General features: G+C 42.4%; 1 protein-coding gene across 1 annotated transcript in view; it reads right to left on the bottom strand.

Moving 5' to 3' along the window:
* Positions 1 to 932: 932 nt before the first annotated feature.
* The window catches only part of dnajc14 (DnaJ (Hsp40) homolog, subfamily C, member 14), a 31,814-nt gene continuing 20,360 nt past the window's right edge, over positions 933 to 12,386 (bottom strand). The window contains exons 5-7 of the mRNA XM_080218091.1: positions 11,476 to 11,636; positions 10,101 to 10,203; positions 933 to 1,664 (exon numbers count right to left, since the gene is read on the bottom strand). Of these exons, the coding sequence (XP_080074217.1) occupies positions 1,454 to 1,664; positions 10,101 to 10,203; positions 11,476 to 11,636 (475 nt within the window). The 3' untranslated portion in view covers positions 933 to 1,453. The remainder of the gene's footprint in view (positions 1,665 to 10,100; positions 10,204 to 11,475; positions 11,637 to 12,386) is intronic.

Consider the following 12,386-nt stretch of genomic DNA (forward strand, 5'->3'; position numbering starts at 1 on the left):
ATATGGCACTCGACTCATTGATCGACAGTTCCGACACACCACAAAAAAAACTGCACCGACCTCCTCAGAAGACAAACACGGGACATGGCGGACAGAGTATCTTTTGTCATCCAGTACTTCCCCAGAGCAGAAAAGCTATGACATCTTCTCCAGAACCTTCAACATATCATCGATGAAGACGTACATCTCACCAAGGCCACCCCCACTTCTTTCCTTCAAAACAACCACACAACCTCAAACAGACCATTGTCCGCAGCAAACTACCCAGCCTTCAGGAGAACAGTAACCACGACACCACACAATCCTGCCACAGCAACCTCTGCAAGACGTGCTGGATCATCGACACAGACTCACGTGAGAACACCATCCACCAGGTACACGGTGCATACTCTTGCAACTTGGCCAACATTGTCTACCTGATACACTGCAAGAAAGGATGTCCCAAGGCATGGTACATTGGGTAAACCACGTAGATGCTATGACAATAGATGAATGAACACTGCTCGAGAATCACCAGGCAAGAGTGTTCTCCTTCCTGTTGGGAAACACTTTAGTCACAGGCCTCTGATCTTCAGGTAAACGTCCTCCAAGGTGGCCTTCACGACACACAACAGTGCAGAATTGCTGAGCAGAGACTGATAGCCAAGTTCCGCACACAAGGACAGCCTCAATCAGGATCCTGGGTTCACGTCACACTATCTGTAACCCCCCCCACGACTTGCCTGGGCTTGCAAAATCTCTAACTGTCCTGTATGGAGACAATACTCATCTCTTTAATCTGTGCTTAACTCTCTCTCCACTCACATTGTCTGCACCTTTAAGACTTGATTACCTGTAAAGACTAGCATCCAGCCATTATCTTGTAAATTGAGTTTGTCTTTATATAAACTCTTCGCAAACAGAACTCTCACTCACTCGATCAAGGAGCAGCGCTCCAAAAGCTTGTGGTACCAAATAAACCTGTTGGACTTTAACCTGGTGTTGTGAGACTTCTTACTGTGCATACCCCAGTCCAACGCCAGCATCTCCACATCATGAATTAGGTCACTAGACACACTATTTTTGCAATGCATTTTTTCCCCCCATTAAAAATGATTAGGAGGACTTGTGACCTCAGGGAAAGGTATAGTTTAAAAACCCCAAACATTTGAGAATAATAAAGCTTTTGGAAAAAAGCCACCTGTTCCATTCTACCTGCTGAAACCAGAAATTAATTTGTCTGTTTAATTCAACGTAAAAATTAAGTCCTCTTAAGATCATCTTAGTTGCTATTTTACATTCAAATTAAAACATTAAAAACAAGGTACAGTCCAAATCTATTCATACAATTCAGTAAAAGAGGAGGACTCTTATTTGTCTTTGTTCTACTCTAGAATCATGGTTGTCCTTCTCAGTCATCTTGCCATCAAGCTAACTGAGGTGATCGCTGAGGTTTGTTTTTGCACTTTAAGGCTCAGCGCGGGAATGTTCGTCGCACCTTCTTCCTCCGTTTTTGCTTTGTATCGGTTCTTGGTGCAGCCTCTGCTTTGGGCTGACTGCTGGGTCCTGACTGTGGAGGGCCAAAGAAACTCCCATTTGCTGTTTGAGGCGCAGCACCCTGGAAAATCTTACTGAAGAAGTCCTGGAGGTCAGTGGGAGGATTTGGGCCGTTCTCGGAGCTAGCTCTAAATACAAGGGAAAGAAGCATTACAATTCAGGTTCAACTGGACTTTTAGCTTCACTTTGACAGATTGTCATGTGGAGGCCAGCTATATCATACACCATTCTCTGTACAGATCCCGACAAACAACTTCTGCCAATGTTGTTTTTGAGCTATTAAAGGTTAAAATGAGGGGAGCTTGAGTTTGATTTTTGTGTCCTTCACATTGGAAGCATTTGGCCTTTCACCAACCTTTACAAAATATGGGAAGCCGATGGCCTACTGCTATTATCGCTAGACTATTAATCCAGAAATTCAATTAATGCTCTGGGGACCCAGCTTCGAATCCCATTTACAGCACATGGTGGAATTTGAATTCAATAAAAAAATCTGGAATTAAGAATCTGATGACAGTGAAACCATTGTCAAAAAAACCCATTCACTAATGTCCTTTAAGGAAGGAAATCTGCCATCCTTACCTGATCTGGCCAACATACAACTCCAGAGCCACAGCAATATGGTTGACTCGCAACTGCCCTCGGGCAACTAGGGATGGGCAATAATTGCTGGCCCAGCCAGCAACACCCATGTCCCGCAGATGAATAAAAAAAAATAGTCAAGAGGAGACAGTGCCCAGATTGGGATACATTTCTCTCCGTTCAAGTTTAATGAAAAAGTCAACATGGCCTTTTATTAACATTAATAAAGAGAAATATACTCTATTGTTATTGAGTTGTAAACACCTCTGCAGACCACTATAGAACTATGTTGCGGACCACAGACATTCACAAGTCTCAACTATTAGAATAAACTCTACACTATTTACATCTCCATGCAAGTTAGTTTAAAAATATTAGAAATGCAAATTTACAGTTGTAAGGTATAGAATTAAATCAACCAGTGTGACATCCTTGATATGTATGTCCCTGTCAGGCAAGGAGGAATTGGTCGAGCTAGGGAACCGTGGTGCACTAGGAAAGTTGATTTGTTGGTTAAAAAGAAAAAGGAGGCTTATGTCCGGATGAGACTTGAGGGCTCAGGTAGTGCACTAGAAAGCTTTAGATTGGCTAGGAGGGAGTTAAAGAGAGAGTTAAGAAGGGCTAAAAGAGGACATGAGAAGACTTTGGCTGATAGGATTAAGGAGAATCCTAAGGCGTTCTATAGATATGTTACGAACAAAAGGTTGGTTAGGGCAAGATTAGGGCCAGTTAGAGACAGCAGTGGGAATTTATGTGTGGAACCGGAAGAGATTGGAGAGGCACTGAACCAATATTTCTCTTTGGTGTTCACGCAGGGGGACATAAATGTAGCTGTGGAGAACACTGGGTTACAAGGTTGTAAACTGGACAGTATTGCGGTTGATAAGGAGGATGTGCTAGATATTCTTGAGGGTTTGAAAATAGGTAAGTCCCCTGGGCCGGACGGGATTTACCCTAGGATTCTCTGGGAGGCAAGGGAGGCGATTGCAGACCCTCTGGCTCTGATCTTCAGGTCGTCGTTGGTCACCGGTATAGTGCCAGAAGATTGGAGGTTAGCGAATGTTGTCCCATTGTTTAAGAAGGGGAACAGAGACTTCCCCGGGAATTATAGACCGGTGAGTCTTACTTCTGTTGTGGGCAAGGTTTTAGAAAAAATTATTAGGGATAGGATTTATAGTTATTTGGAGAGTAATGAATTGATTAGAGATAGTCAGCATGGTTTTGTGGAGGGTAGGTCGTGCCTTACTAACCTTATTGAGTTTTTTGAGAAAGTGACTAAAGAGGTGGATGGGGGTAAGGCAGTTGACGTGGTATATATGGACTTTAGTAAGGCGTTTGATAAGGTTCACCATGGAAGGCTTCTGCAGAAATTGCAGATGTATGGGATTGAGGGTGATCTAGGAAATTGGATTAGGAATTGGCTGGCGGATAGGAGACAGAGGGTGATGGTTGATGGTAAGTATTCGACATGGAGTTCAGTTACGAGTGGTGTGCCTCAGGGATCTGTTTTGGGGCCACTGCTGTTTGTAATTTTTATAAATGATCTGGATGAGGGTATAGTTGGGTGGATTAGTAAATTTGCTGATGACACCAAAGTCGCAGGTGTGGTAGATAGTGAGGAAGGGTGTCTTAGTCTACAGGGAGACTTGGACAAGTTGCAGAGCTGGGCCAAGAGGTGGCGGATGGAGTTTAATGTGGAAAAGTGTGAGGTAATTCACTTTGGCAGGAATAACGGATGTGTAGAGTATAGGGCTAACGGTAGGACTCTGAATAGTGTGGATGAACAGAGGGATCTAGGTGTATGTGTACATAGATCCCTGAAAGTTGAGAATCAAGTAGATAGGGTTGTTAGGAAGGCATACAGTGTCTTGGCGTTTATTGGTAGGGGGATTGAATTTAGGAGCCGCAGCGTCATGTTGCAACTGTACACAACTCTGGTGCGGCCGCACTTAGAGTATTGTGTGCAGTTCTGGTCCCCACATTATAGGAAGGATGTGGAGGCTTTGGAGAGGGTGCAGAGGAGGTTTACCAGGATGTTGCCTGGTATGGAGGGGAGGTCCTATGAGGAGAGACTGAGGGATTTGAGGTTGTTTTCGTTAGAAAGAAGGCGGCTACGAGGGGACCTTATTGAAACATACAAGATGATTAGAGGTTTAGATAGGGTGGACAGTGATAGCCTTTTTCCTCGGATGGAGAAAGCTAGCACGAGGGGGCATAGCTTTAAATTAAGGGGTGGTAGTTATAGGACGGATATCAGGGGTAGGTTCTTTACCCAGAGGGTGGTGAGGGATTGGAATGCCCTGCCTGCTGCAGTCGTAAATGCTCCCTAGTTTGGGGGCGTTTAAGAGATCCGTGGATAGGTTTATGGATGGTAAGGGTTTGGTTTAGGTTAGAGGGTCATTGTTTTTTAACTGGTCGGCGCAACATCGTGGGCCGAAGGGCCTGTTCTGCGCTGTAATGTTCTATACCCTACTGAACCATTCAAAATATGGCTACTGTGTCAAGTTGTATACTGTTTGTGGGTGGGGGGGGGCGGTTTGGAGAAGAGGTGGGTGGGTCAGAGGAGATAGCCTCTCAGGAGAAAATACCACCAGCAGCCAGGCCTGTGGCGCCACAATTGGTTCTGCTGTACAGCAGGGTCAGGCTAAATCCATGCGAGTTCAAGCAAGTGATAGTAGTAAGAGACTCAATAGTCAGGGGCACAAACAGGCGTTTCTGTGGCTGCAAACGAGACTCTAGGATGGTGTGTTGCCTCCCTGGTGCCAGGGGGCTGGTTGCCTGCAAGCAGGTACAGGACATCCTGATACAGGAGGGTAAACAAACAGATGTACCGCATTGGTATGAATGACATAGGTGGGAAGAGGTCCTACAAAGATAATTCAGGGACTTAGGTCAGGAGCTAAAAAGCAGGACCTCTAGGGTAGTAATCTCAGAGATCTTGCAGGGAGACATTATGGGTGGAGCTCAGGAATCGGAAGGTCGAAATCACAATGTTGAGAGTTTACTATCGACTTCCCAACAGCCCACAGGAGACAGAGGAGCAGCTGTGTAGTCAGATACTGGAAAGGTGTGAAAAAAAGCAGTGTAATTGTGGTGGGCAACTGTAACTTCCCTCGTATTGACTGGGACTCCCTTACAGCCAGCAGCTTGGATGGAGAGCAATTTGTTACATGTGTCCAAGAGGGCTTTTTGGTACAGTATGTTGACAATCCAACTGGGGAGGGGGCCATACTGGACTTGGTATTGGAGAATGAGCTGGGCCAGGTAATCCATGTTTCAGTGGGGCAGCATTTTGGGCTTAGAGACCATAATTCTATAAAAGTTTGGGTAGCCATGGATAAGGACAAGAGTGCTTAATTAGGTGATGGCAAATCCAAATCTGGCACGTGGGAGGCTTTTAATGGCCAGTTGATTGAAGTGCAGGACATACATGCCCCCACAAAAATGAAGGGTAGAAATAGCAGAATTCAGGAACCATGGATGAAATTATAGGCTTAATCAAAATGAAAAAGGAAGCAAACAATAGGTCTAGGCAACTAAAAACCAATGAAGCCCTCGAGTAGAGAGAGAAAGTAGGAAGGAACTTAAATGTGGAATTATGAGGGCTAATAAAAAGGCCATGAAATATCTTTAGTAAACAGGGTCAAAAAGAATCCCAAGGCTTTTTATGCATATATTAGGAGCAAGAGGGCAGCAAGAGAAAGAGTAGGCTTAATCAAGGACAGTGAAGGGAAGTTATATGTGGAGTCACAAGAAGTAGGTGAGATCCTTAATGAGTACTTTGGATCGGTATTCACCAAGGAGAAGGACATGATGGATGTTCAGGTCAGGGATAGGTGTGTGTGAACGCTCTAGAGAATGTCAATATATCTAAGGAGGAAGTGTTGGGTATCCTAAATTGCATTAAGGTAGACAAGTCCCCAGGGCCAGATGGGGTCTATCCCAGGTTACTGCAGGAGACGAAGAAAAAAAATAGCTGGGGCCTTAACAGATATCTTCATATTCCTTTTTGGCCACAGGCAAAGTTCCAGAGGGCTAGAGAAGAGCCAATGTTATTCCCTTGTTTACAAAAGGAAGCAGAGATAATCCAGGAAATTATCAGCCAGTGAGTCTGACATCTGTGGTGGGAGAGTTTTTGGAGAAGATACTGAGGGACAGGGTATGTGCACATTTGGAAGAAAATGGAATAGTTAATGACAGGTAGCATGTTTTTGTATGGGGAAGATTATGTCTCACCAACTTGATTGAGTTTTTTTTGAAGAGATGACAAAAAGATAATTGCTGAGGGAAGGGCTATGGATGTAGTTTATGTAGACTTTAATAAAGTGTTTGACAAGGTCCTACATGGCAGACTGGTTCAAAAACTAAAATCATATGGGATTTGGGATGGGTTGGGCTAGACGGACACAGAACTGGCTTGGCCATAGAAGACAGAGTAGCGGTGGAATTATGTTTTTCAGAATGGAAATCTGTAGCTCGTGGTGTTCTGCAGGGATCAGTGTTGGGACTTTGTTTTTAGTATATATAAATGATCTGGAGGAAAGTGTGGGTGGTCTGATTAGTAAGTTTGCAGATGACATGAAGATTGGCAGAGTTGCTGACAGCGCTGAGGATTGTCAGAGGGTACAACAGGACATAGATAGATTGGAGACTTGGGCACAGAAATGGCAGATGGAGTTTAATCTGGACAAATGCGAGGTGATGCATTTTGGAGAATCAAATTTAGGTGTGAATTATGCTGTAAACGGCAGAATCCTTAAGAACATTAACAGAGGGATCTGGGCGTGCAGGTCCACAGTTCCATAACAGAAGCAACACAGGTGGCCAAGGTGATTAAGGAGGTCTATAGCATGCTTGCCTTCATTGGCTGGGGCACTGAGTACAAGAATTGGAAAATCATATTGCAGCTATGTAAAACCTTGATTAGGTCGCATTTAGAGTATCGTGTGCAGTTCCAGTCATTACACTACCAGAAGGACATAGAAGCTTTGGAGAGTGCAATGAAGGTTCACCAGGATGTTACCTGGTTTCAAGGGCATTGGCTATGAGGAGAGGTTGAATAAAACTAGGATTGTTTTCATTGGAAAGATGGAGGCTGAGGGGAGGCCTGATAGAGGTCTACAAAATTACGAAGGACACAGAGACTGGATAGTCAGAGGCTTTATTCCCCAGGCTGGAAGTGTCAGTAATAAGAGGGCACAGGTTCAAGGTGAGAGGAGGAAAGTTTAAGGGACATGTGCGGGGGAAGTTTTTCACGCAGAGTGATGGGTGCCTGGAACATGCTGCCAGAGGAAGCAGTGGAAACAGGCAGATTTGCAACATTCAAGAGGCATCTGGATGGCTACATAAAAAGGGAGGGAATAGAAGGGTATGGACCGAGTAAGGGCAGAAGGGCTTGGAGGGCCTGTTCCTGTGGTGTACTTTTCTTTGTTCTATGATGCTGGCACCATTCAAACTTGACATGACAACCTCCCCCAGATGGTTCAGGAAGTAATTGAAGTGAGCCATAAACCCAGGAAGGTTCCAGCTTTGATCTGTAGTCTGTACCAAGTTAGCAGATCTCAAAAAAGGCCAGTAATTCAGCCTCAACTCCCCTGGGCTGAGAGAATGTATATTGAATGTAAAGATAACATTCAATCCTGATCATATTCCAACAAAGCCTGCCAGCAAGTGCCCACATGAACATTATCAGGACTCTCTGTAATGCCCTTGTGATCAAGTAGTTGGACAATACATACTGAGGGGTGAGGGTACACATGGAATTATGTCTAAGCCAGATGGGTGTCTTCAAGAGCAGAGAGAAAATAGGATAAAATGAGCAGAAATATTAAACTGTATGGGATATTACCCAGACAAGATAACTTTCTTTGTTGCTACATGATCCATTTCCATATTGAAATCTTCGGACCACTTTATACTCGAGGGTGTATCCTCAATAGAAAATGAACAAAGTCTCTAAGATAATTCCAGCAGGAAAGAATGTGTATTCTTCACGAAGAAACTAACTCTCATAACTCAATGGAAGGAAAAAAAGAGTTCCCAGAGAAAAACAATTTGCTTTGGATTGTTCTAAGAATACCTCAACTGAAAACTTACTCAAATATTTATATATACGCTACACTCCTTCTTTGTAACATTCTGCAGAAAGCAGTGTTTATGTGCACATTTTTGTACATATTAGAACCCACCCAGGGAGCTTATTCAAAAATTATTCATTCTCGAGACAGACACCAGCAAGGCACATCTCTAGTTATCCCAAAAAGGCGACAGCCTTTGATTTGATACAAAATGTGTGGGTTGCTAGGCCACTGCAGAAGGGAATTAACCAACTGGGTATGGGTCAAGGATCACATACAGAAGAGACTGGGTAAGATCGCAGGCTTTCTTCCTTAAAGAACATTAATGAAGTGAGGAGATATTTGTTCACCTAAAGAGTGGTGAGCTTGTGGAATTTATTACAAGTAGTTGATGCCAAAACATTGAATGTATTCAAGAGGCAGCTAGCACTTGGGGTGAACAGGATCAAAGGTTATGGGGAGAAAGCAGGATTGGATATTGAGTTGGATGATCAGCCATGATCACAATGAATGGTTGAGCAGGCTTGAAGGGCTAAATGGCCTTTATGTTTCTATATTTCTGTGAAACTAGTTAGGTTTTTAGGACCATTAGAGTGCTGCACAGACACTTTTACTAATGTCAGGTTCTTTGTTTCTAGATTTTAAAATAGAGTTCAAATTCTCAAGACTGTCAAAATGGGATTTGGACTTTGAATTAATAGTCCCAGTAACTCAACCACTACACCATCGTAGGTGCCACTTCTAACTTGTAACCTCTACTTTTCTACCAACAAGGATGGTTTCAGGGATGAGGCATGACTACTTATGAAGTGGGGCTATTCTCCTTAGAGAGTAGGCTAACAGAAGATTTTTTTTAATATATGTTTCATGGGACATGGGCATCGTTGGCTGGCCAACATTTATTGCCCATTCCTAGTTGCCCGTAGGTAGTTGAGTCAACCACATTGCTGTGGCTTTGGAGTCACATATAGGCCAGACTGGATAAGGACATTAGTGAATCAGATGGATTTTCACAACAACAGACAATGGTTTCATGCTCATGGACTTTTCATTTGAGATTTGGTAGTTATTGAATTCAAATTTCACTACCTGCCATAGTGGGATTTGAACCTGGGTCCTCAGAGCATTACCCCAAGTCCCTGGATTATTAACTAGTCCAATAACGATACTGCGCCACTGGAGGTGTAGATAGGGACAAACTGTTCCTATTGAAAAGATCCACAATCAGTAGAAGCCAATTTAAAGAGGCAAAATAACCAAAGGTGACAATGAGAAAAAATCTTTTTATGCTGAGAGTGGTTAGAATCTGGAATGCACAGCCCGAGAGTGTGGCTATCCAAAAGGAATCGGATGATCAATGGTTACACCACAGAACTGATGCACAAACTGACTTGGCAGGCTTGTAAGTTCATTGAAAATCTCCACCAGACTATAACAATTCAGCTAGATTTTACTCTCCTCACCTCCATTTAGTTATTGCAATTTACATTAAGCCAACTGGAAATTCCTGCTAAAAAGGTACACAGGTATGTGCTTTCATCCAGAGACTCCCATCTGTCGTGTATAGCCGTGAATCTGCCATAATATCAAAGCAAAATACTGCGGATGCTGGAAATTGGAAATAACAGAAAATGCTGGTAAACTCAACATCTGTGGAGAGAAACAGAACTAATGCTTCAAGTCCAAGTAACTCTTCTTCACAACCCTGAAGAGTTATATTGGACCCAAAACAGTAACTCTGTTTCTCTCACCACAGATGCTGCCAGACCTGCTGCGTTTATTCAACATTTTCTGTGAATCTGCACTTGGATCACTACACTAAAATTTACCTTAAAATGCCAAAGGAAATACAGGAAAGAAAAAACAATTGCAAGATTAATAGTGAACATCCCTACTTTTACCTACCTATGTCGACCACTGTTTCCAGAGGTTCTTGTAGCAAAGGATATGTGGTAAGGAACATGATGTATATCAGGAGATATTCCAACCCGCTGACAACCAGCCCATTCTGAGGAGAGAGAAAGTAAATATACTGAATTTCTGAGATTTTGCACGACTTAAGCTCTCCCAATACATCACACAATCCAACTGAGGCTAGAACAAACAAACGCAACAGATAACTTGTATAATTGCTCTTGGGTCTCCATTTAGTATATTCAAGGTGGGCATGGGTCCCACTCTGCAGTTTTCAATCAACTCCCCCAACAACCCACTAGAAAGGGCACAAGTGAATGTCAAAACAGAGATGATTGTAACCATGATATAATTAAATGGCGGAATGGCTTCCTGTGCAACTCTTGTTCTACTGACAGTCTCTCCCTCCATATAAAAAACACCAAGTCACCATTTCACATCAAATGGCCCAGAACTAACTGAGAAATCAGCACTCCATCACTATGCACCTCTCCAATCCCTCCAAAAAGTGATGATTTGAAAGGCCTTAAGATTTTCAGACCTGGTTTCTCATTTGTTTGTCTTTTTAACATTATTTCCATTGTTGCAGACAGGCTTTTGAAGTATTTCAGGAATAGTTACAAACCTACCTTGCATTAAGCTGATCTTTCTCTACACCCTAGCTATAACTAACACTACATTCTGCATCCTCTCCTTTCCTTCCCTATGAACAGTATACTTTGTCTGTTTAGCGCACAAGAAACAATACTTTTCACTGGATACGAATACATGTGACAATAATAAATCAAATCAGCTTGAAACATTCTGGAATACAATTTTATTTGTATATTCCAGAATGGCATTCCAGGGAGATTTTAGAAGAATCCCATAGACCAGTACTGGCTTATATTTTTCCTCAAAGTTATTGTCCCTGGTTTATATTAGTTAAATATTGGTTCCATTTGAATCAAAAGGTGAAACAAATAACAGGAAAGTGAGATGTACTTTTTGTTGAAATTGAACAATGAGACAAGTTGATGAATTGTCCTGAATGCAAGGAACAGTTATAAACAGTTGCTGTAAAGTACATTTCTCCCCATCCTAAGTCGACAAAGTTTGTAGTATTGATTTTTTTTGTTGCTAAATCCCAAGAAAATAGAAATCTATCTTATACATTGAGCACTCAACAATTAAATTAAATTGAACAGCTTACACATGGAATGGGAACAGGCTAGAACACAATGCTATTCTGCTGCAGCAATCACAACTGCTAACTTTACAGAGCAAATTATTTCCAAACTTATATCATACACAAGTCTCACTAAAAGCTTCTGGTTTTGTCTTTAATTGTTACATGAAGATGGCTTCAAATTTTCAGTCTCCTTACCAGTGATATCATAGACTTTGCCATCCATCATGGCGAAATAAGTGATTTTCAGTCCCAGCATGCTCGATTCTGCCCAGAAATCGCCATCCTCTACAGGGTGCCTCTTGTTACACTCTGCACAGTATCGAGCTGCCAGTGGGTCACGATCCATTTCAAACCTCCTGCAAAGGAAAGTCAAACATTATTTTCACCACAAGGTGATTAGGAATTGTACCTTCAGAAACTATATCATTACACTCTCTTATCCTGGAGCATTCTTTGAATATACATAGCTCTCCTGTAGTATTCACTGTTCATGGGCTTTAGAGGCTGCAAGGAGGTAGAAAAAGCAAAGACATGCATAGAGTTGGTCTGGGATTTAAACAAGTCAGGAGTTTTTGGGATTGTAAAGTAAAACAGAGGAACAGGAACCTGACCAGAAGGTGCAAATAGGTGGGTTGCAACAGTTAACTGCATCCAGCAAAGAGGGACTTTTTTAAAAAAGATTCATTTATTTTAGTGTGCACGCAATGGCAATGAAATATAAGTGTTTAAATAAAGTTATAACCTACCTGTTTTAGTTTCATTGCTCAAAGGACACAGGGGACATTCATGCCATACATTATCTCTCAGAATTCTCATTTTTGTACAATATGATTGGTGTGGCATTTTGAACAGCAACCAGAAACACTACTAATGTTAGATAGACAGGGTGATACAAACATATATGAATACGGTGTAGGAGTAGGTCATCCAGCCCCTTGGGCCTGCTTTGCCATTTAATATTATGGCTCATTTGATAACCTCAAATCTGCATCCCCAATAACCTTGCTCGCCAATAATCAATCAAGCTTTGCCTTAAAAATATTTAAAGCCTCTCCTTCCACACCTTTTTAGGAAGAGAGTTCTAGTGACTCATGACCCTCTGAAAA

This window comes from Carcharhinus amblyrhynchos, chromosome X (genome assembly GCF_965287045.1).
Source record: "Carcharhinus amblyrhynchos chromosome X, sCarAmb.v2.hapA, whole genome shotgun sequence".
Lineage (NCBI taxonomy): Eukaryota > Metazoa > Chordata > Chondrichthyes > Carcharhiniformes > Carcharhinidae > Carcharhinus > Carcharhinus amblyrhynchos.